The sequence below is a fragment of the Oryzias latipes genome, chromosome 19 (genome assembly GCF_002234675.1).
Source record: "Oryzias latipes chromosome 19, ASM223467v1".
Lineage (NCBI taxonomy): Eukaryota > Metazoa > Chordata > Actinopteri > Beloniformes > Adrianichthyidae > Oryzias > Oryzias latipes.
In genome coordinates, this window is record NC_019877.2 from 5,548,890 (window position 1) to 5,570,073 (window position 21,184).

At 41.5% G+C, this 21,184-nt stretch overlaps 1 protein-coding gene across 1 annotated transcript in view; it reads left to right on the top strand.

The window, feature by feature from the left end:
- atrnl1 (attractin like 1) overlaps positions 1-21,184 on the top strand; it is a 78,267-nt gene that overhangs the window by 1,464 nt on the left and 55,619 nt on the right. Inside the window, exons 2-17 of the mRNA XM_023949279.1 lie at positions 6,004-6,087; positions 7,118-7,231; positions 7,507-7,635; positions 7,907-8,115; positions 8,924-9,098; positions 9,791-9,878; positions 10,156-10,417; positions 11,522-11,699; positions 11,787-11,941; positions 13,961-14,045; positions 14,174-14,376; positions 14,453-14,571; positions 14,746-14,878; positions 17,002-17,189; positions 18,598-18,811; positions 18,895-19,086. Coding sequence (XP_023805047.1) covers positions 6,004-6,087; positions 7,118-7,231; positions 7,507-7,635; positions 7,907-8,115; positions 8,924-9,098; positions 9,791-9,878; positions 10,156-10,417; positions 11,522-11,699; positions 11,787-11,941; positions 13,961-14,045; positions 14,174-14,376; positions 14,453-14,571; positions 14,746-14,878; positions 17,002-17,189; positions 18,598-18,811; positions 18,895-19,086 — 2,528 coding nt within the window. The remainder of the gene's footprint in view (positions 1-6,003; positions 6,088-7,117; positions 7,232-7,506; positions 7,636-7,906; positions 8,116-8,923; positions 9,099-9,790; positions 9,879-10,155; positions 10,418-11,521; positions 11,700-11,786; positions 11,942-13,960; positions 14,046-14,173; positions 14,377-14,452; positions 14,572-14,745; positions 14,879-17,001; positions 17,190-18,597; positions 18,812-18,894; positions 19,087-21,184) is intronic.

Sequence of the window (21,184 nt, forward strand, 5' to 3'; positions counted from 1 at the left end):
CTTTTTTCTGCTAACATGACCATTTGCCTATTTAGTTTCACCTAAATAAAAGAAATATGAGAAAATTAAATGAATCTTTATAAATTTCACAATTTCATCATGTCCCTCAGTTTTGTTCAACCCCATAAAAGCCTATCAATCCCCCCTTTAAAAAAAAAAAAAAAAGTTCAGTCCAATTTTTTTCAGCAACCAGGAAGTGACATCACTGAATATTTTCCCGCTAACCCAAATTTCATAATTTCTATTGTCAGATTGACATTGTCAAGCTCTACCTTTCAATTCTGTTACATTCATAAATGGTATTTGCTATTGTTCGGGAAAAAGCAAACAATTGTTTTGAAAAATATATTAATTTCTTATTTTCCTCATGCCATAGGTAGCTCCATATCCTAGCTAATGTAGACATGTGACAACTTTTAGCTAAAATATTCAACCCCATAACAGAACACACTGTTATGGTGACACATTTTTCTGATCATTTTTGGAGTTTCATGTCTAAGTTGGGAAAAAGTATTTTCTCCGACGTTTAAAAAGTCCTTAAACTGCTGCAATGTTAAGAAACAGTTTTTTTTTGGGGGTAAAATTTTCAATCACCAGAGGACCCAATGTGCATCGAATTCAGAGAATGACCCGTGTGAATTCAACTTCTGTTTTTTTTGAGGGGGTGTTTACCAAGAAATGAACAAGCTCCAATATGGTACAAAAAATATTCAGTTTTAAAATGTGGTATTTGAAAAATGAACTGTTTATTGCTTTTGCCCATCATTTGTGCAGTAGTCTGGACAGAACATTTCTAAGAAACTACTGCTGCTCTGCAAAAAGGCCAGAAAACAACACAGGTTTTTACGATTTTGGCCAAAAAAAAGTCATAATCCTAATTAAAAGACCACTGGGAAGGCTTTTAAATTGGGTCAAAAGATGATCGGAGTGGGTCTTTAAAAAGGCTCCAAAAATGGTTGAAAATAATCTGAATTTTCTAATGAGACTAAGACTGTTTTTATTCCACTGTGTATTGAATTTGCCTACTATGTGTAGGAATTTGGATTGACAGTTCCCGTTGCAAACAACAAAAAAGCACAAGTTTAGTCACTTTATTTCACACATGAACGATATCATGAATTTTCCCAAAGTTGAAAGTGCAATTTGAAAAAAAAAACCCAAAGACATCAAACCAACTCCAACATTTAGTCTTCAGGTTGTCATTTCTAAGGTCACTTATGTATTTGCGGTTGTGAATTGGAAATGTCATTTTATGCCTTATTTATTTTACGCATGCTCTTCATCATCAGAAAAATACCAAAGAAACATGTTAAAAACACCCAAAACACATCTTAGATCGGAGAAGGTCTTTCACCAATTCACAACTGTAAATACAAAAGTGATCTTTGAAACAACAACCCAGAGAGCCGTTGTCATTTGGACGTATTTATGTGCGACCAAGAACAAAAACTGTTGGAAATTCATCTTGGCCACGTGTAAGACGTGCGGCCAGGAAGCACATTGCCCGCACAGATGTGTTAAGTTAAATGCTGCTGTTGGTCGCACGTACTAACCTAACCCTAACACTTCCTCCGCGACCGTGTAGCCAGAGTTCAGAACTGGCCGCACATATTTAGAAAGTTACGTGTGAACAACAGTCACTTTCATTTCTTTATTTAAATTGTTGTGAATCAAGAGCAGACAAAAAACCCTACTGTTTAAAAAAGAGCTTGTTATATAGAAAATACACCAGGTAGGCCACAAGCTCCCTGCTCCGCTCCATTCTAATGAATCCACTTGCAGACGAATAGATCTCTGTACAGCTTTTGTTTTTTCTTTGTCTGAGTCTGCATCTGGCTCCAAACTGGATAGCTACAACATTTTTACCATTTTTGTTGCACCGATAATCTTAGGGTGTGGGTGTAATAAGCTAGCGAGTTTAACAGAGAGCTCATGTGTGGGTGATGGGAAGTGGTGGCGGGCTTGCTCCGAGCCAACAGTCCCGTCCATAACGTGGAGGCGGATTACTAACGATCTACTGTCTGCCGCTCATCAAAAGACGATAAAGTCCCACTCCGATCATTTTGTGATCTATATTAAAAGTGTTCCCAGTGTTCTTTAAATTGTGATTATGCCGATTCACAATAATTTGAATAAAGAAACTCTCAGAATTGCTATTTTAAACTTAATTTTCTTAATATATGTCATCCATCATCAGAAAAATGCCACAAGAACATGTTAAAACACAATTTTCCTCATAATGGGTCACATATTAACATCTCATTGCAGAGTTGGAATGCTCTGCAACATTCTTTATCTTTTAGATTTTTTGCTTGTACTGTGTCATATTTTATTCTTTTGGTTTTGCACTTATTCGTCTCACAGGTGACTACAATCAATACAGATCAACACACAAATGTTGGCTCTTTGTGTCTGCACACAAGTTCAGCCTGCAGATAAATAGGAATCCGTACTGCCATGTTGACAGGGAGTTTCTGGTATTTGCGAGGACTGCGGATAAAATCCACAAACACAATGTTTTGTATAAGTTTTCTTCTCTGCCCACATGGTAATTCAATATTTTAAGCCCCCCATTTGAAGAAAAATGTTGCATCTCAAGAGTCTGCCCTCAAAAACGCTTACCCCTCGAAACAGATACAATATGTTGTAATTGACTTGGATATTTGGACATAAAAATAGATGAGTTAGGGCTTGTGTGCAAAGCATTAATAGGAAAGGCAGGTCAATTTGGCAAAATAAATAGATTTTCAAGTTAAACAGATAATATTTTCAGGGTGATTGGAGTTTGTAATGGTCTTTTGGTAGCACTGTGGTGCAGAGACGCCCAAGCGCGGCCCCTTATGTGTTCGTAAGTGTTAACATATTTATAACAAACCCACTTCCTCTGTTTCTCATCACACTCCAGAGAGCCTGCCATGCATCTGTTAAGTCTCTGAGATGCTTTATATGTACCAATCATCTAGATTCGATCAATGCAACATGTACTATGATATCAGCGTACATTTGTTTTATGAGACACATCTGAAGCAAACAGTATCTGGCCTACATTTTTCCTTTTTACTTTCCTGGTGGGAACCTTTAGCTAAAACCTCCTGCAGTAATGACACATATATTTTAACGGAGCAGGCCAATTTTCTAAGAAAACAAACCTGTTTATCAATCTGTTATGTGTGGATTTAATAAGTTAAAAAAAAATAGAATAAAGTCTTTGAAGTTAAATGCTCACATCCAAGACACTTGAATTTACTCTCATAGTAGGATTTGTACTTAGAGAAACAGTTGGAATCTATATAACTGTATGGATCTGTACTGATGTTAGCCAATTTGTAAATAAATCAGAAAATTTGTACGATTCCATTACTCACCTTTTGTTGAAGACTCTTGAAGTCCCACTTTGATCATCTTTTTTTAAAATCCAAATTCAAAAAGTTCCCGTAATCTTTTAATTATGATTATGTCGTTTTTAGTCAGAAACCTGCAAGGACAAATATAAGACTACAATTTTCATGTTCCTACCCAAACTCAACTGATACCTGGCGGTCCATTTCTAGGACATCGTTTCTGCAGAGCAGCAGTAGTTCATTTGAAGTTTGCCTCTGTGTTGTAGCACAGAGTAAAGGCCTGTTCACACCGGGACGAATTTCGCCGGCGATTTTCGCCGACGTTTAACGCCTCGTGACTAAACAAAGGGCACCAATGAGAGTGTGCACACCGACGCGAAAAAACGCCACGCGACAAAACGTCAAAAAAAAAAAAAAAGCCTCGGGTTCGTTTTTTTTTTTCGATGCGTCGAAATCTATTCGACCAATGAGAATGGCGCTTTTGCACACGTGTCTGGAGCTTCTGAAGTTACAGTAAAACACAACTTGGGGGCGCTCAAACACAAAACTGCCTTGCTGAGCACACATACCAGCGAAGAAGATAGACGCCAAGTAGCGTCTACACTGCCGCAAAGAAATAATGACGGACATTCTAAAATATCCCCTTACCAAGTACCAGTTGGAGCTACTGATGCTTGAAATATTCATGTTTTCTTTGTATTATTCTGACAAGCGCGTAAATACTTGCTCTCTTCTTCTGAGTGAAAAGCGACTTTAAGAATCGTAAAGTTGCGCAGCGCCACCTTGTGTACAGGAGTATTTCTGTTTACATTAAGCGCCATCTAATGTCAGGGAATGACATTGCATGTTAGCTCGGCTCACCGTCAGCGAAAATCGCCTGGGTGTGAACACAAAAAACGTGGCGAAAAACGCTGGCGAATAACGCCTGGCGAATATTCGTCCCGGTGTGTACGGGCCTTAAGCCTGACCCCATTTCCCATCATCCCTTCATTTACATGGGGCAGAGCAGGGAGTTTATGTTCTGCTGTTGTAGGTCCATCGTCACACCTACAAGCTTTTTTCAACTGTATTTTTTCGTCTGCTCCTGATTCACAATGATTTGAAACACCGGTACTCAGAAACGCATTCTAAAGGCCCGTACACACCGGGACGAATATTCGCCAGGCGTTATTCGCCAGCGTTTTTCGCCACGTTTTTTGTGTTCACACCCAGTCGATTTTGCCTGACGATGAGCCGAGCGAACATGCAATTTCATTCCCTGACATTAGATGGCGCTTAATGTAAACAGAAATACTCCTGTACACAAGGTGGCGCTGCGCAACTTTACGCTTCTTAAAGTCGCTTTTCACTCAGAAGAAAAGAGCAAGTATTTACGCGCTTGTCAGAATCATACAAAGAAAACATGAATATTTCAAGCATCAGTAGCTCCAACTGGTACTTGGTAAGGGGATATTTTAGAATGTCCGTCATTATTTCTTCGCGGCTGTGTAGACGCTACTTGGCGTCTATCTTCTTCGCTGGTATGTGTGCTCAGAAAGGCAGTATTGTGTTCGAGCGCCCCCAAGTTGTGTTTTACTTTTAAGGCCCGTACACACCGGGACGAATATTCGCCAGGCGTTATTCGCCAGCGTTTTTCGTCACGTTTTTTGTGTTCACACCCAGGCGATTTTCGCTGACGGTGAGCCGAGCGAACATGCAATTTCATTCCCTGACATTAGATGGCGCTTAATGTAAACAGAAATGCTCCTGTACACAAGGTGGCGCTGCGCAACTTTACGCTTCTTAAAGTCGCTTTTCACTCAGAAGAAAAGAGCAAGTATTTACGCGCTTGTCAGAATCATACAAAGAAAACATGAATATTTCAATCATCAGTAGCTCCAACTGGTGCTTGGTTTGGGGATATTTTAGAATGTCCGTCATTATTTCTTCGCGGCAGTGTAGACGCTACTTGGCGTCTATCTTTTTCGCTGGTATGTGTGCTCAGCAAGGCAGTTTTGTGTTTGAGCGCCCCCAAGTTGTGTTTTACTGTAACTTCAGAAGCTCCAGACACGTGTGCAAAAGCGCCATTCTCATTGGTCGAATAGATTTCGACGCGACGCGTCGAAAAAAAAAAACGAACCCGAGGTGTTTTTTTTTTTGACACTTTGGCGCGTGGCGTTTTTTCGCGTCGGTGTGCACACTCACATTGGTGCCCTTTGTTTAGTCACGAGGCGTTAAACGTCGGCGAAAATCGCCGGCGAAATTCGTCCCGGTGTGAACAGGCCTTTAGGCTTAATATTTTTAATATATGTTCTCCATCACGAGGAAAGATACAAGAACTTGTTAAAACCATGATTTTCCTCAGACCGCTTTAAAAATAAGCTACAAAATGACAAGAGTGGATCTTTAATAATGTTCGATACTGTTAATGATGCCATTTGTAGAATAAAACAGAAATGTAGTAAACACCAGGAAGTACATGCTATCCAAACCTACTGGTGGTAACTGAAGGAAGCAAAGTTGCATGAAGTACTCAACAATCGTTTGCTGGATATAACTTTCAGCGACACTTGTGGCAAAGTCACTCTAACCGTGGCAGTAGCTGTCATTTTCTGTCAAGCTTTTATGCATCAGCTGTCAGGTTTTGAGTCTATAAGGTTTTTTGTTGTTGTTTGCTTTCCAGGCTGACAGAACCATCAGGATACCTCACAGACGGTCCCATCAACTACAAGTACAAAACCAAGTGCACATGGTTAATAGAAGGCTAGTAAGTACAGTTTGATTTAATTCTGTTGGGTTGAGCCTCAGCATCAGCAGTCAAACATGGTGATGAAGTGCAAACAGACTCCTGCAGTTCCATCCAGCTGTTTTGTGACTTGGTTAAAGTAGTTTTCCTTCACACTTTCAGTTGTCATCGTGAAAGGCTCAGCAGCACACTTCAGTGTTATTGCTACTTTTAGTGGAATATTCTCATTAACCCGAAACTGGAAGAGTCTCTACACGGCTTGATTGCTTTTAATTGCCATGGCAACTGCAGCATCCTCAGACTGGTGCTGTTGTGGAAAGAACATTCAGTCACATTCATGTCCTGTGGCTTCTTGGCACTGGTCCTCCACTTTAGTCAGTTTAATAGAGACACCAATGGACTAATGCAGTTCTGCTGGGAGTTCTCTTTTTTTAAAGCAGATCTCTTTTCTTTTGGAGTTTAAACAACTTTAACTTTACCATTTTTGTGGGGATTGTACTCGGTAAAGGATGGTTCTGTTTAACAGCAAATCATTTTTTATGGTATTTTACAATTTTAACTCAAAAATACTATTTATTCCTGGTAGTTTAGCATAAAAAATAAAAAGTTCCAGCATAAAATAAGTGGCATTTTAGTTATGTTTTTTTTATTTCTGACATGTCTTGTGATAGTTACTTTGAAACTGTAATCCATTACAGATTACCAGAACTTCTTATTTTTGGTCAAATGTTATCTCTTGTCAAAATTGTTATGTAACTTCCTTTTATTGTTGTACTTAAAGAAGTAGAATATGAAGTTGCAGAATTTCCTTGAAGTTCATATTTAGCTAACTACCGGTACTTACTTTATAGTGCACTACATACAGCGGGGAAAAAGTATTTAGTCAGCCAACATTTGTGCAATTTCTCCCACTTAAAAAGACGAGAGAGAAAAAGTAAAAACCGACCACAGGCAGAAAAAGTGTTTTGTTTCAAAAGAAATTTGCAGTTATTGGTTTCATTGATTGTAATCAATCTGGGATATAAATTCCTTTCTTCTCCCCCTCCTCCAGCCCCAACGCAGTTTTACGGTTACGCTTCAACCACTTTGCTACAGAGTGCAGCTGGGACCACATGTACGTCTACGATGGAGACTCCGTTTATGCTCCTCTGGTTGCTGTTTTCAGGTAAGAAAACTACAGTAAAACATGGACTTTAGTACTTTCCAGAGGAACGTGTATCCTAAATTTTAAGTTCATGCTTTGATGTCTGGAAGCAGAATTTTTATGCATCTTTCAAAGCAGACGTTGTTTTTTTTCTGGCAGGATTAGCTCATGTAGCGTTGTAAAAACATCGGCTTAATGCTTATTGTTTCTCGCACGCGTCTCTGCAGCCTGTTGTTATTGTATCTTATGTCTGCGTGTGAGTGTGGAAGCCGTGACGGGGTTGAATATTTCCACAGCGGCCTCATCGTTCCAGAGAGACGAGGGAACGAGACGGTTCCTGAAGTCGCGGCGACCTCAGGCTACGCGCTGCTGCACTTTTTCAGTGATGCTGCCTACAACCTAACCGGATTTGAAATATACTACTCGTGAGTATCGCGGCTAAAACATTAGGAAATGTTGTAGCCAGTTCCTCACAGTTGGGTTGAACATCATAATCAAAGATGTCTTATGGATTTAGCGCGAGGCTACGCCAAGTTTTCACATTTTTGCAGCAAAGACATGTTTAAATGTTGTCATCTTGCCGACTCATTTCTGCAACAGCCTGAAATTAATTTCAAAGTCATTCTTGGTTTAGTTGTCTTTCATTTGTTCTCGTTTGTTTACTTTAGTCTTTACATCATTTTTTTTTCTTCCCAGCATGAATTCTTGTCCAAATAACTGCTCTGGACACGGCAAGTGCACGCCGGGTAACTCGGCCGTCAGCAGAGTCTACTGCGAGTGCGACAAGTACTGGAAAGGCGAGGCCTGTGACATCCCCTACTGCAGGAACAACTGTGGAAGCCCCGACCACGGCTACTGTGACCTTACAGGGGAGAAGCTGTGCGTCTGTAACGACAGCTGGCAAGGTAGACCTTTTCTTTCTTTCTTTAGGGATCAGATTTTTGTTTTTTTGGGCCCTGATCAGAATCCGAGTCATTTGATTTAGAGTATCTGACCGACTCCCATAAAAATGAACACATTTAAATAAACAACAAATGGGCTTTCACCTATTTTTAGATTATTTACTTTATTTTATTAGTTGATACTTAGACAGAGCTCTTCACTGAAGTAGCTTGAACAGTAGAGCCATGATCAATTAGAAAAAGTAGTTAAAATAGGTGATAATTAGCTGTGTGAGAAAGTTAGGTGACTGTAATTTTAGCATCTTTAGAACTTTTATATTTTTGATCATATGTGATTCGTATCGCTGTTAAAAATTCCTAAAAATTAAAAACCATGACTCTCTTCCAAAATTGTTGTTGTAGCATGACGATTGATTGATTGATTTCAAGCATTGTTGTCAAAGCAATAAAGAATTCACAGATTTGTCAAACATATTACAGAATCGATGAAATGCATAGATAAAAAAACAGAAAACAAAACACTTAAAGTACAAGTACTTCTAGGACAAAAGATATTTGAGGATTTACACATTTACAACAATTCCATAAAAGGTCTCTAAAATGTATTATACATGAAGTGAAAGGTCTTATAAGATGTTTTATTAGAGAGACAGATGTGCTGGCACTGTTGATTACTATAATAAAATTATAATTATTAAAAAATATGTCTTTAAAAACATGTAGTGAGTTTAGTGATCAGCCCCAATTCAGATTGTATTTATTAATGATCCAAACTCATCGTTTACACTTCCTGTTCTGTGTGTCCCTGCAGGTCCAGATTGCTCACTAACGGTACCTTCCACCGAGTCCTATTGGGTCCTTCCCAGCGTCAAGCCTTTTGGCACCTCGTTCGCTCGAGCTTCCCATAAGGCCGTGGTGCAGGACAAAGTCATGTGGGTCGTGGGCGGCTACACGTTCAACTACAGCTCATTCCATATGATCCTCAAGTAAGTCCCGTGTGCGGAAGTCCAGATGGTTCCTGTCCTGAATTACTATGCCTCTTGTAAGAAGCCCTAAACAGTAACAGGGAAAAAATGGTGGTAACAAACAGTGGTTTGTGTGTTTGGTCCTCTAGACAAACTGATGCAACATTTTCTGGGACTGAACTGTTTTAAACTGGCCAAAGAAAAGATCTTGAGATGAATCCAAAGAAAACTTAGAGGAGTAATAGATGGAAAATCTGCCATAAGGAACCATTTTTAGAATCTAGACAACAGGCAACAGTAACTCCCACGTAGATGGAGGAGATGTCAGGAACTGTCCACTGAGTCATTTTACAGGTACAGCTATAGTCCACCGTTCAAACAGGGAGGATCTCCGTTTATTCATTTTTTTCAGCCCCTTTGATTCCATTTTGAACCAAAAATGTAAGTTTTCTGGTTATAGAGCAGCTTCTTTTTCCCTTTAAATATACCAATTTTTAAGTCGTCTTGTTCTGGTCTTTGCTTTTATTGCAAATGACTTTACATTCAGCATTCTGCAGAAGCTGCCTGATACAGCTATCTACCAGGATTTCCTGTTGTTTTTTTTTGGCATGATGGGTAAATTATTGGGTGAGATCAGCTGATCATAAAGGCACAAACCCACTGTGAGCCGATGATTCAGTTCATGTGTAACGACCTGCTGCTTCGCTCTGCAGCTACAACTTGGAGAGTGGAGTTTGGACCACAGTTCCCATCGGGAGTGGACCTGTGCCAAGATACGGCCACTCACTTGCAGCACATCAGGTACACACACACATGCCTGCTTATCAATGGAAGGAAAAGCTCTCAAAATGTTTTCTCACCAAACAGGAAGCTCCTGCCATCTAGAGGAAAGTGCTCATTTCCAGTATAGGCAAATGTCAGCGGTGAATAACAATAACGGCCGTTCTGTAGTTGATGTGTTTGTTTTGGCCTCATTGTTGAAAAGTACTGATAAGTAACTATTTTTCTAAGTAATTGTCAGTTTCTTTCTGTTTGTCTGAGTGAGCGTTGCGTTCTGTCTAAACCCTCTCCTGATCAGGACGACATCTACATGTTTGGGGGGAAACTGGAGGCTGGCTTGAACAACGTCACCGATGAGCTGTGGGTCTTCAACATACCCAACCGTACGTGGCAGAGGAGGAACCCCGTTGTCGGCTCGCTGGCACAAGTCCAGGTCTACGCCGTGGAGGGACACACGGCCCACTGTGTCTCGCTGGACAGTGGCGACACAATCATGCTGGTCATCTTTGGCCACTCCCCCATCTACAGCTACATCAGCTACGTTCAGGAGTACAACCTGAGTGAGTCGACCCACTTCTCTTCCAAATTCTAAATGTATTTATGGCAGTACAAAAAAGTTGTGTTCACAGTGGTCCTTCATCTGTTGTGTAATAAAAACGCCAGCAACAGGCGAAATCTGCAAAGTACTCAGCTTTTTTCTTTTGATCAACCGCCCACTTTTATTTTACACTTTTTAAAAATATTTTCACTCTTTTTTTTTTATTCTTTAAACTCAAAGTTCAAACCTTCGTAGAAAGAGAATTCCAGTTTTATATGAAATAAAAACCAAAGATCTGATCATGATCCCGTTCAAAGATTTTTGTAAATTTAGCAAGATGATGAAGGAAAAATAGTTTTTTTTTTTTTCCTAGCTCTTGAACTGACATGCATTATGGGGGATTTTGAGAAAATCTGTTCTTTTCCCAAAGATCACCTTAAATGTATATCTCTTTTAAAGGCCAGGGGTCTCCCAATTACGATTATGACGTTTTTAGCATAAATTAAAAAAAAACGTGTCATTTTCTAGAATATAGTTTCTGCAGATCAGTTGTTTCTTTGAAATTTGCCTTTGAGTTGTGGGTGTGGAACAACCCAGCCCCTCCTTACCCTTCGCCTTGCTGAGAGCTCTCTGTTTGCGCGGAGCAGGGAGCCTTTGGCCCGTCCAGCTTTTTCGTTGTTTTTTTTTTTTTTTTTTTTTTTTTTTACGTAATATTATCTTTTTCAAACAGCCTTTTTTCGTCTGAGGAGAAAAATGCCCCATGAAAATGTCAAACCCAACACCATTTTCACTGGAGTGGGCCTTCATTTAACAGCTTCTTTAAAGCAGCACCACACTGGTTGACCTATAGTTTTTGTTGGTGTTTACATCTCATTAAAAAGTTTGTTGTTAAGCCAGCATTTCCTGATAGCACACAGCTAACGTGGCTAATGTTCACTGAACTGAAAAACATTCAAAACTTTACATTTGAAGTTCCTTTTCCTCCATACGACCAAACAAGCCTTTCCTTTATTCTATTCTACTGCTCCAGCTAACATTCACTGTTGTTTATTACCTCTGAACGAGCACACGGGCCTTCGTTGTATCAAGAAAATGAAAAAGCTTTAACGTTTTTTATTTTTTTTAGGGACCAACACATGGTCAGTGCCTGAGACTAAAGGCGCTGTTCCTCTGGGAAGTTACGGCCACAGCAGCACACATCACGGCAGCAGCGTCTACGTCCACGGCGGCTACAAAGCTCTGCCGAACAGCAAGTATGGCCTCGTCGATGACCTGTACAGATACGACGTGAACACGCGGACATGGTAAATCGCCGCGATCCCAGGGTTGGTGTGGCGCTCCGCCGTTTACAGCGACCGCTTTCACTCACCTTTCGTGCTTTAACCTTCCAGGTTCATTTTGAAGGAGAGCGGCTTTCCACGCTACCTGCACTCAGCTGTGCTCCTCAGTGGAACCCTGCTGGTTTTCGGTGGCAACACGCACAACGACACGTCACTAAGCAACGGGGCCAGGTGTTTCTCCGCCGACTTCCTTGCTTATGACATTGGTAGGTGTCCTATGGGTGCTGTTCTCTTGTACTTTTATCAATCCACGTTTGACGTCTTCATATTGTGTCTCTTAGACTGTAGTTTTACTATCAAAATAAGTTACGGTTAAGGATGTTAAGTGAATCGCTGCATCCCTTTTATGTTCAGGTGATGGTAAATTTAAAGATTACCGTAATTTCCGGACTACAAGCCGCTACTTTTTTCCTGCGCTTACAGCCCTGCGGCTTATTCAGTGACGCGGCTAATTTATGGATTTAATTAGCGGCCGCCATGTACGTACTTTCGAACTCAGTGAATAGTTTGTATTCTTTATCTAACACCAAGCACAAGACATTTATATTCAACACACCTCTAAGCAGCCAAACAGCATGGAGTTGACTTCAGGTCTTAGACACTTCAGTCATGGTTCAACAAAATGAAACACGCATGCCCGGCCGCATCCCAGAATCCTTTGGGGCCATGAGACCCAACGTGCACGTGATCGCCGCTACAATATGATGAAGCTTTCAAGTTAAAAGCAATCGTTAAAAGCAGCGTAAAAAAGTCCACCGTCACCAACGGGTTTGGAAAAGCCGGTTTGCTGCGTGACGGAGAGAACAGCGCATGGAGTGAATTTACACTCCATTTATGGTTTCTAAGGAAACCGTAAAAGCGGAATTTTGCTTTGAAAAACTCACAGCCTCCGTGTGAGCTGGAGACATCTTCTCCTGCTGATTGAGCTGCGGGGCCGATGGCAGTCTGAAGGCTCCCACACGTAACAACGCATCCGCCCCTCATACACAAAACGTACAGTATTAAGTGCGATTGCTTTGCACAGAAACGATTTGCTCCGTCCACCGGCGCAACGGGGACGAAGTGCTCCTCCTTAAAGCCGCCCTGGCCAGAGGTGTCGGAGTAGATAGGAAGGGGAGACAAGGAGCGCGCGGGGCGGGAGCGGAGCGCAGAGGCTTCTGAATTCTGACGCACGCGCCGCACTGAGGCGCGCGTATCACGCTGAGGCGCGCGCTTTTCAGTCGCCGCTGCTTTATTTTACTGGTGTATTTTTTAACCAGCCCTGTTACTCCCATAAGGCTGCCGCGACACAAGCGGAAGGAGAGCTTTACCCGTTCACCCCTCCATGCACTGCTGATACTCATTCTTAAACACGTACAACAGTATGGCGAGCCGGGCATTGGCCCCGCCTTTAGCCCCTAAGACTCATGGGAAATGTGGAATCGCGGATGTAAATTTCCTCATCATAACTGAGGGATGTAATGTTGATTATATGGTTACTGTTTGTAATTTTATATATGATACCTAGATTGTCAATAAGTAAAAAAAAAATGAAATAAAAACACCATAACTGAGGAACTTGTGAACAGAATAGAGGTCCATGCTGTTTGACAGATGTCGATACACTCAAATACATGAGCCAGAGGCAAAGCTGGAACCACCCACAATGTGCTAATGAATTGCACTTACTCTGGGATTCTGGCCGTGATCTGTCAGGACGACAATATCGCCTAACACATGCGCGGCTTGTACTCTGCCGCGGCTTGTGTATTTATAAAACTAATTTTACACGTGAAAATGGGTGGGTGCGGCTTGTAATTGGGTGCGCTTTGTAGTCCGGAATTTACGGTAATTTATTACGTTACACCAGGCTAAGTATAAACCAACGGAAAGGTTTTTCTGAATTTTTAAGTTTTTCATATCGATCTGAAATCAAAACCGTGACCAAATCTTGGGGAAATTAATGTGTTGCATCCCTATCAAAAATATTATTTTGATTTATTTGAGAACCTAAAGTTTGCCAACGGAACTATAGTACAATCCAGACCTTAACTTAACCAAAGCTTATGAAGGTTTTATGCGGACGTGAACTTACTGTGTCTGCATAAATTCAAAAAGTGATCGGTTATGAATGGAAATAAATATTGTGACAGCGCTACATTTCTCTTTTTTTTTATATTTGTTTTTGTGTTCCGGCTTTATCTTACCTAAAAGCAGTGATGATTGCATTTCCCTTTTGCTTGCAGCTTGTGATGAGTGGGAGGTCCTTCCAAAGCCAGACCTGCACAGAGATGTCAACCGCTTCGGTCATTCGGCTGTGGTCAGCAATGGGTGCGATTTTCAGCTCCTTCCTCTGCTCAAACTGCACAGATAATCCAGCATAATCGTGAAACTGTTAAATGTGGGTACACTTCTTTGTTCTGGTGGTGTTTACTAAACTTTTCTTTTTTTTTTGTTAGGTCCATGTACGTGTTTGGGGGTTTCTCAGGCGTGCTGCTGAACGATGTGCTTGTTTATCGGCCTCTCAGCTGCCAGGCCTTCTCCGCAGAGGAGGGGTGCCTGAAGGCTGGACCGGGGGTCAGCTGCGTCTGGAGCAGGGGCCACTGTGTCCCCTGGGAACCCAGCAGCCTTGAGCCATTGCCTTTTTGCCCTCCTAAACCCGGTAAAACCATCATCCATAACCTGCTTCATATGTTTTTGATCATTGTAGGTATTCATGCATTCTCTGTGCCTCTCAGCCTCAGTGGATGAGTGGTGCTTCAGGTTCTCAGACTGCAGCAGCTGCACGGAGAACACCGTCGGCTGCCAGTGGTGCGATGATAAAAAGTGCATCTCTGCTGGAAGCAACTGTACCTCTGTGAGTGTACCAGCAGGGGGCAGCAAAACACCTTTGCTCTTATACTCATCTCCTAAAAACTCTCACAAATGTTTTCAGAACAAACAGTGACTTAGTTATATCTCCTTTCTCAAAGTTTGTTAATAATAATTTTAAAGGCTTAAAGTTTTTCCTTTGGTCTTGTTGCTCCCACAGGGCGTGACCAACTTCACCGCATGTCCAGTGAGGAACGAGCAGACGTGCAGCAAGTTTGCCAACTGCAATCTCTGCTTGCTAAATCTTAACTGTCACTGGGAGCAGAGTCTGTCAAAGTGTCAATCCATGCCTGGTAAGATGCAGCCTTGCAGGAGGAGATCAAATGCACCGTCAGTTCCTCTGCAAAATTCAAGGTCCACTCCAATGAAAACTGCTTTTTTGGGGGTTTTAACTTATTCTAAACTATGTCTTATAAACACAGACAAAGGTTTTTGATTTGGCCTAAAGACAGAATAATCATAATTAAAAGACCACTGGCTTTTACAATAGATCAAGAAATGAACGGAATGGGACTTTGTGTGTAGAGAACTAAATATTTGATGCAGACGTGATCATTTTATTAAGTAAATACTTGACTTACTGACTGAATGGATTACTTAGATATTCTAAAAGTTTTCCCATGAGAACTTGTCAGGATCTGTTCCGCATTCACAGAAAAAAAAAACGTTCTAAAGTTGTCATCTTGATGTCCTTTATCAGGTCTGCCAGCGCGCTTGGTTTACTTCTCTGCAGCTACCTCCCACCCAGCTTGCTGTTGATAATAGCTGAATGTAAAGAAATGGTGCTGTCACTTGATCCATACTTCCATGAGCTCATGCAGCCTTGTCGCTGCAGGGGGGTGCAGCAGGAGCTGCTGCCAGTAGTGGTTCTGGATGCCTAAAAGGCTGCTGATCATACTCCCAGAAAAGCACACATCTGCAGCTAAACAGCAGCTAATTCTATTCATATGAAATCAGTCACATACATGTTTGAAATTTGAGGTCCGTGTGTGTTTTTTTTCGGTTGGTTTTGTCTTTTGTGCCCTTTAGGGCTGCACAATACGGGGAAAACATGCGACGTGCGATATTAGTGATCAATATTGCGATGACTATAGAACTTGTGATACATGAACAAATGGCAAACCAACCAAAAAACATCAATTCCATTTCACTGTAACAGTTTAAATAAGAGTCTTAAACGATCCTCTAAATCAGTGTTTTTCAACCTTTTCTGAGCCACGGCACACTTTAACCTTAAAAAAAATCCCGCGGCACACCAGCATCCAAAAATTAAAAAAAAAGGAGAAACTCAGTCTGTATTGATCTACAGCCCCTCCCTCCACAGTCTCACATGCATTTTTTTAATAATTGTTGCAGAAAAAGCTGGAAACTGCAGCTGGTTTTTTCTAAAAGATGCAATAAAAGTTAAGTTAGAAGATTTAAAAACAGTTTGAAGTGTGTTCGTTGGTTTCAAGACGTTTAACAACAGATCTCCTTGTGCGCTGTCACTCTCACAACCCAAAGCATCATGGGAGATGTAGTGCATAAAACGGCCGGCGGAGATCGCTTTTCGGAGCTTCATTGTTTTGTTCCCTTGTTCCACGGTCTGATACCGGATTCTGTGGAAAGCTACACCGCTAAAGACGAGCTTTAGCTGGTATTTTTGTTGGAACTGAGCGACTTTACGAGCTAAATCGGGACAAGGAAGTGAATACTTTAACCACTTCTGATTGGTCAGACTGATGACATGTGATTAAGCTCCCCAAGAATGATTGGTGGAGACAGTTAAAGCGACGGGACTTTTCCAAAATACAGCCGAAGCTTCAGCTGAATCGTGGTAACGTCATTCTTATCAAAATGTCTTTAATAAAATAAAATACACGCAAAGAAAAAATATTTTACGATCTTTTATATTCCTTACTCCTCAGTGTTTTATCAGGGCCTGTTTGGATGAACAGAGAGCTGAAATCCTGGAGATGGTTAATGTTGTTAAATCAGTTAATGAGGGCAATTTCCCACGGCACACTTGACCATCTCCCACGGCACACTAGTGTGCCGCGGCACACTGGTTGAAAAACACTGCTCTAAATGACCCTCGTCTACATAGGAGGCGAACATCTAACATAAGAGCTCCACCTGATTGGTCAAACCCATGGGGGTTGAGTACTTCAAGCTGCCAAAAGATTGTTTTAGCACATTTAAAGTAACCATTTATTGCAATTTTTGTCGACTTTTGCGATATGCATATCGCACAGCTTAATATCGCAATAACGATACATTTCCGATTTATTGTGCAGGCTTGTTACCCTTTTCCCCATAAAACAGAATCATCCTGTAGAACAATAGAGATTTTCTTTTCTACAGCAGTGAAATTTGTCACAGCGGGTTCTTCTGCAGCGGTACCTTATGATCGGTTGCTGCTGGTTCTCTCCTCCAGCCCAGCAGTGCAGTGAGGGCTGGAGCCGGGTGGGGGATGCCTGTCTGAGGATCAACTCCAGCAGCGAGACCTACGATAACGCCCAGCACTACTGCAAGAACCTCAACGGGAACATCGCCTCGCTGACCACCGCCAAGCAAGTGGACTTTGTGCTCCAGGAGCTCAAAAAGCTCCAGCAGCAGGAGAAGGTAAAACACGCGTGCACAAGTGTCACTACAGAGACAGGAAGTCATGCTCTGTATATCATCAAATAGACTTTTCATTATTTAGCAGAAATTTAATTCAAGGGGACTTAAAAATGAATACTAAAGCTCCGTAAAAGAGCAAACTTTAAATTAAAAGGAAAGCTAAGGGTGACTATTTTGCAAAAGTTCAGATAGGTGCCATTTATTGTAAACAACTCTTATTCGGTGTCACTTTGTTCCGTTTACTATCAGACGTCTGACATATCTGACTTGATCAATACCATCAGGATCTTTTTCAACGATATCGCCGTCAGTTTGTGCGCACATTCATTAGGACTCTGATAAATGAGATGGTGATGGTTGTTCATAGAGTTCTGCAGAAGTCCACTGTAAAGTGTTTTATCAAGAGAGTAGAGCATGCATGTATTCTGAGTGCACTCGCATAGTCCTGCAGTGGCAGACAATTGTGAAATCCACTGATTTTGTTTTTTGTCTTATGTTTGGCCTTGCTTTAATGAAACTGGTATTTAACTACGGTGGCCCTGAAGTGCAAATCACATCGACAAATCACTCTACGGAAAAGCACATTAGAAATCACAAAGACAACGGGAAAATCAGGAGCCGCTGCAGAGATCATAAATTTCAGAAATCAAAACAAAGTTCTGTAAACTAAAACATTAAAAAATAAACCCAAATATTTCGGAAAACAAAACTAGTTTCCAGAAATGAAAATAAAATGATAAAAAATGAAATAAAAGTAGGTATTGTGGAACATCAGTGAATTGAAAAGCAGACAGAGTTGATTGAGCAATCGCGGAGCTTTTGCTGGCTGTGGTCAGAAGCTTAAAGAAATGTCTTGTTTCCATGTCCAATAACATCCGGTTTAAAAGGTAAACAAACGTCACCGTAATGACCCATAATGACTACTTTTTCTAGTTTCTTATTTTGTTTTATTTCAGTACTTTCCATTTAGATTTCTGGAAATTACTTTCATTTTCTGAAACGTTTCGTTTTTGTTATTTTTTGGAAATAAGCAGCTACAAATCGATGCAAAGCTGTTTTGCAGGTTCACGTCGAATGCAAAAACAACTCACTACTGTAAAGTGTTGCATATCAGCACAAAACGTTTTTTCTCCGCTTCAGAATCCGCCAGAGTTACAGTATTTGCGTAAATGATAGAGGAGTTTCATTAGTCAGTAGTGGCTAAAGCTTTGCACGTTTTAAATTCTGATCTGTTTAAAGCTGAACCTCCATGCCAACTTCATGAAGCCTAATATTGAGCCATATCTGTGAAATTATTGTTACTGGACTACTTCTGTCTGCTGGACTTTTGGGGGAAAGCGGCACAAAGAGCGTCACATTCCAGCACTGTCTGTCATGGATTGTCATTGCGGTTTTCTGTGCTCCACAGCAACTGTTTCCGTGGGTGGGGTTAAGGAAGATCAACGTGTCGTATTGGGGCTGGGAGAACATGTCTCCCTTCACCAACAGCAGCTTGCGCTGGCAGCCTGGAGAGCCCAATGACTCCGGTTTCTGTGCCTACCTGGAGGAGCCGCAGGTTTCAGGCCTGAAGGCCAACCCATGCACTGCCACCGCCAATGGCCTCATCTGCGAAAAGGCCATCGGTAAGAGAATCGTGCAATCCCTCTGGACCACAGATGCGCTCTAATTGGTAAAAGTTTTCATTTCTGCTCTTAATTTTGCACAGGAAACGCCAACCAGAATAGCCGTCCTTCCTGCAAGAAGCCGTGCTCGCTGCACACCAACTGCAGCAACTGCACCAGCCAGGGCACAGAGTGCATGTGGTGCAGAAGCACAAAGCGCTGTGTGGACTCCTCTGCTTATGTCATATCCTTCCCCTATGGCCAGTGTCTGGAGTGGCAAACGGGAGAATGTATTGGTAAGTGGCTTTTATTGAACCTAATCTAGAGGAGTTTTCTTAGAAGTCTATGGTCTGTCTGGCTTTGCGATGACGGCGGACAATAAGCTCTGCTGGACCGGCCTCTGTGAGCAGTCAATATTCATCACACAGAGAAAAGAGGTTGGGGGAGGAAAATTGTTTCAAGTAAAAAGGTGTTTGAGTCTGAGGGAAAATTGGATTAGTTTGCTGTGATTGGCTTTGGAAGTTGTTTTTGGCGTTTATTGGCTCATTACTTTTGCATATAATCTTATACCCAACTGCTAGATTTCCCCACTGACCGAAGTTTAGCTGCGTCCTTTAAGCTGGATATTAGTAGTTCTGCTTCAAGGAGCCAAAAACCTGTTTGCCAAAAAGGAGGCTGAAGGACGTGATGATGATTTTTTTTTTCTTTTCACATAATGAAAGCTGCTTTTCTCCACGACAGAAACCGCAGATTCACGTTTATTGCACAAGCACTTGACTACGCTAAGGCTGTTTTTAATAAATACAACGACTGACCTTTAAGAGAAAAGTGCGACGCTTCTGAGGAACTCCAGCGGGATTCTGCGTTCACACCGGATGCCATTCACGCATCAAATTTGCCTCTTTTTCGATGCTCAATGCGTGTCAAAAAATGTGTGCAATAAACTTGAGAGAGAAGCTACTGTTGAAGGTTTTAAGCCTCACCGCTACATGGGAATTATTTCTGTATATCACATTTCAGGGCTCCAGACTGCGACCATTTGGTCGCAAAATGCGACCAAAATTTGAGAGTGTGCGACTGAATTTTACATCCAGTCGCACATGTGCGACCAGTAAATTTGCCTCCCCCACCTTCCGTATTTTTTATACATTAAACGTGGGAGGGGCAAGTCAATGATCAATGAAATAATCAAGGAGACGCGAGCGCGCACGCAAACACACACACACCAACTCGCACACATACTCATGAGACGAGAGCACACACTCGCTTAAGTGGCTAAAATGCGTGTAGGGGGAGGGGCCTAGAGATAATCGAGCGCGCGTAAACATCTGTGGGAAGGAAACGAAGACAAATATTATCACAACCTGTGCGTGCATCTGAGCCATCAGATGCACGGGGTGATGGCGAATCTGCAGCGAGACTGAAGGAGAACAGGAAGTTGAAGTTCAATTCAGTTCAATTTAGTTTTAATATTCCTCTCTCCCTTAGTATGATCTGTGTTATTATATATTTTATATTTGAGTGTTTGGTAATGGATGTAGCCTATTTTTAATCAATTGGTATTTTAAATTGTTTCAATTTCTCACTTAACTACAAAAACCATCAGGACACCTGTCCCATAATGCATTGTTTTGTAGTCGAAGGGCAGCTTTCAGGCAGTTCAGTACTAAATTTCCAGCTGCGTTCGGTAGGTTGGGGCCTTGCTGCTCCCGCCCCTTTCTCCTGATTTTTTTGTGATGATTGACAGGTGATGTTGGAGCAAAAACAAAAATATATGTCACAGACCAGGTTAATCCAAACAGTGTTGCGTCCACCTGGGTGATCTCAAACACGCTTTATTGTGCTTCCTGGCTGCACTTATTTGGTGTCACCAAGATAAATTTCCATCAATTTTTTGAGCCTCTCTCTGATCTCAGGTATCTGTATCGATTGTTCTGATATCCACTGAACATCGCCCGTTCTTTTACACTTTACCATCTTCTGTCAGTTTACCTTGTTGCTGCATCTTGAAAAGTGCAGATTAAAATGTGACACTGAATTTGAAACAGCGCATTGTAATTTCTGCATCTGTTATTAAAGTATTTATTCATAATACAGTAGAAATTAGTAGATTTGGTTAGAATGTTGATTTATGGTATGCGCCCCTAAATTTTCTGGTTGTGCCCCTAAAATTTTCAGTTGGGGGCCACTGTGCTCCTAGTGAAAAAAGTTAGTCTGGAGCCCTGCATTTACAATGCACGGCAAAACTCCCGAAGATCAGGTTTATTTATTTTGAAGAGCTCCACAAAAGCCTCGGCATCACGTCTCCATGTCTGGGTTCATGAGATTTTGTAAGTGGTGACGTTCGCCGTCATTCGGCACTTTCAGTGGTTTCCGTGTCTCTGTAACCCGATT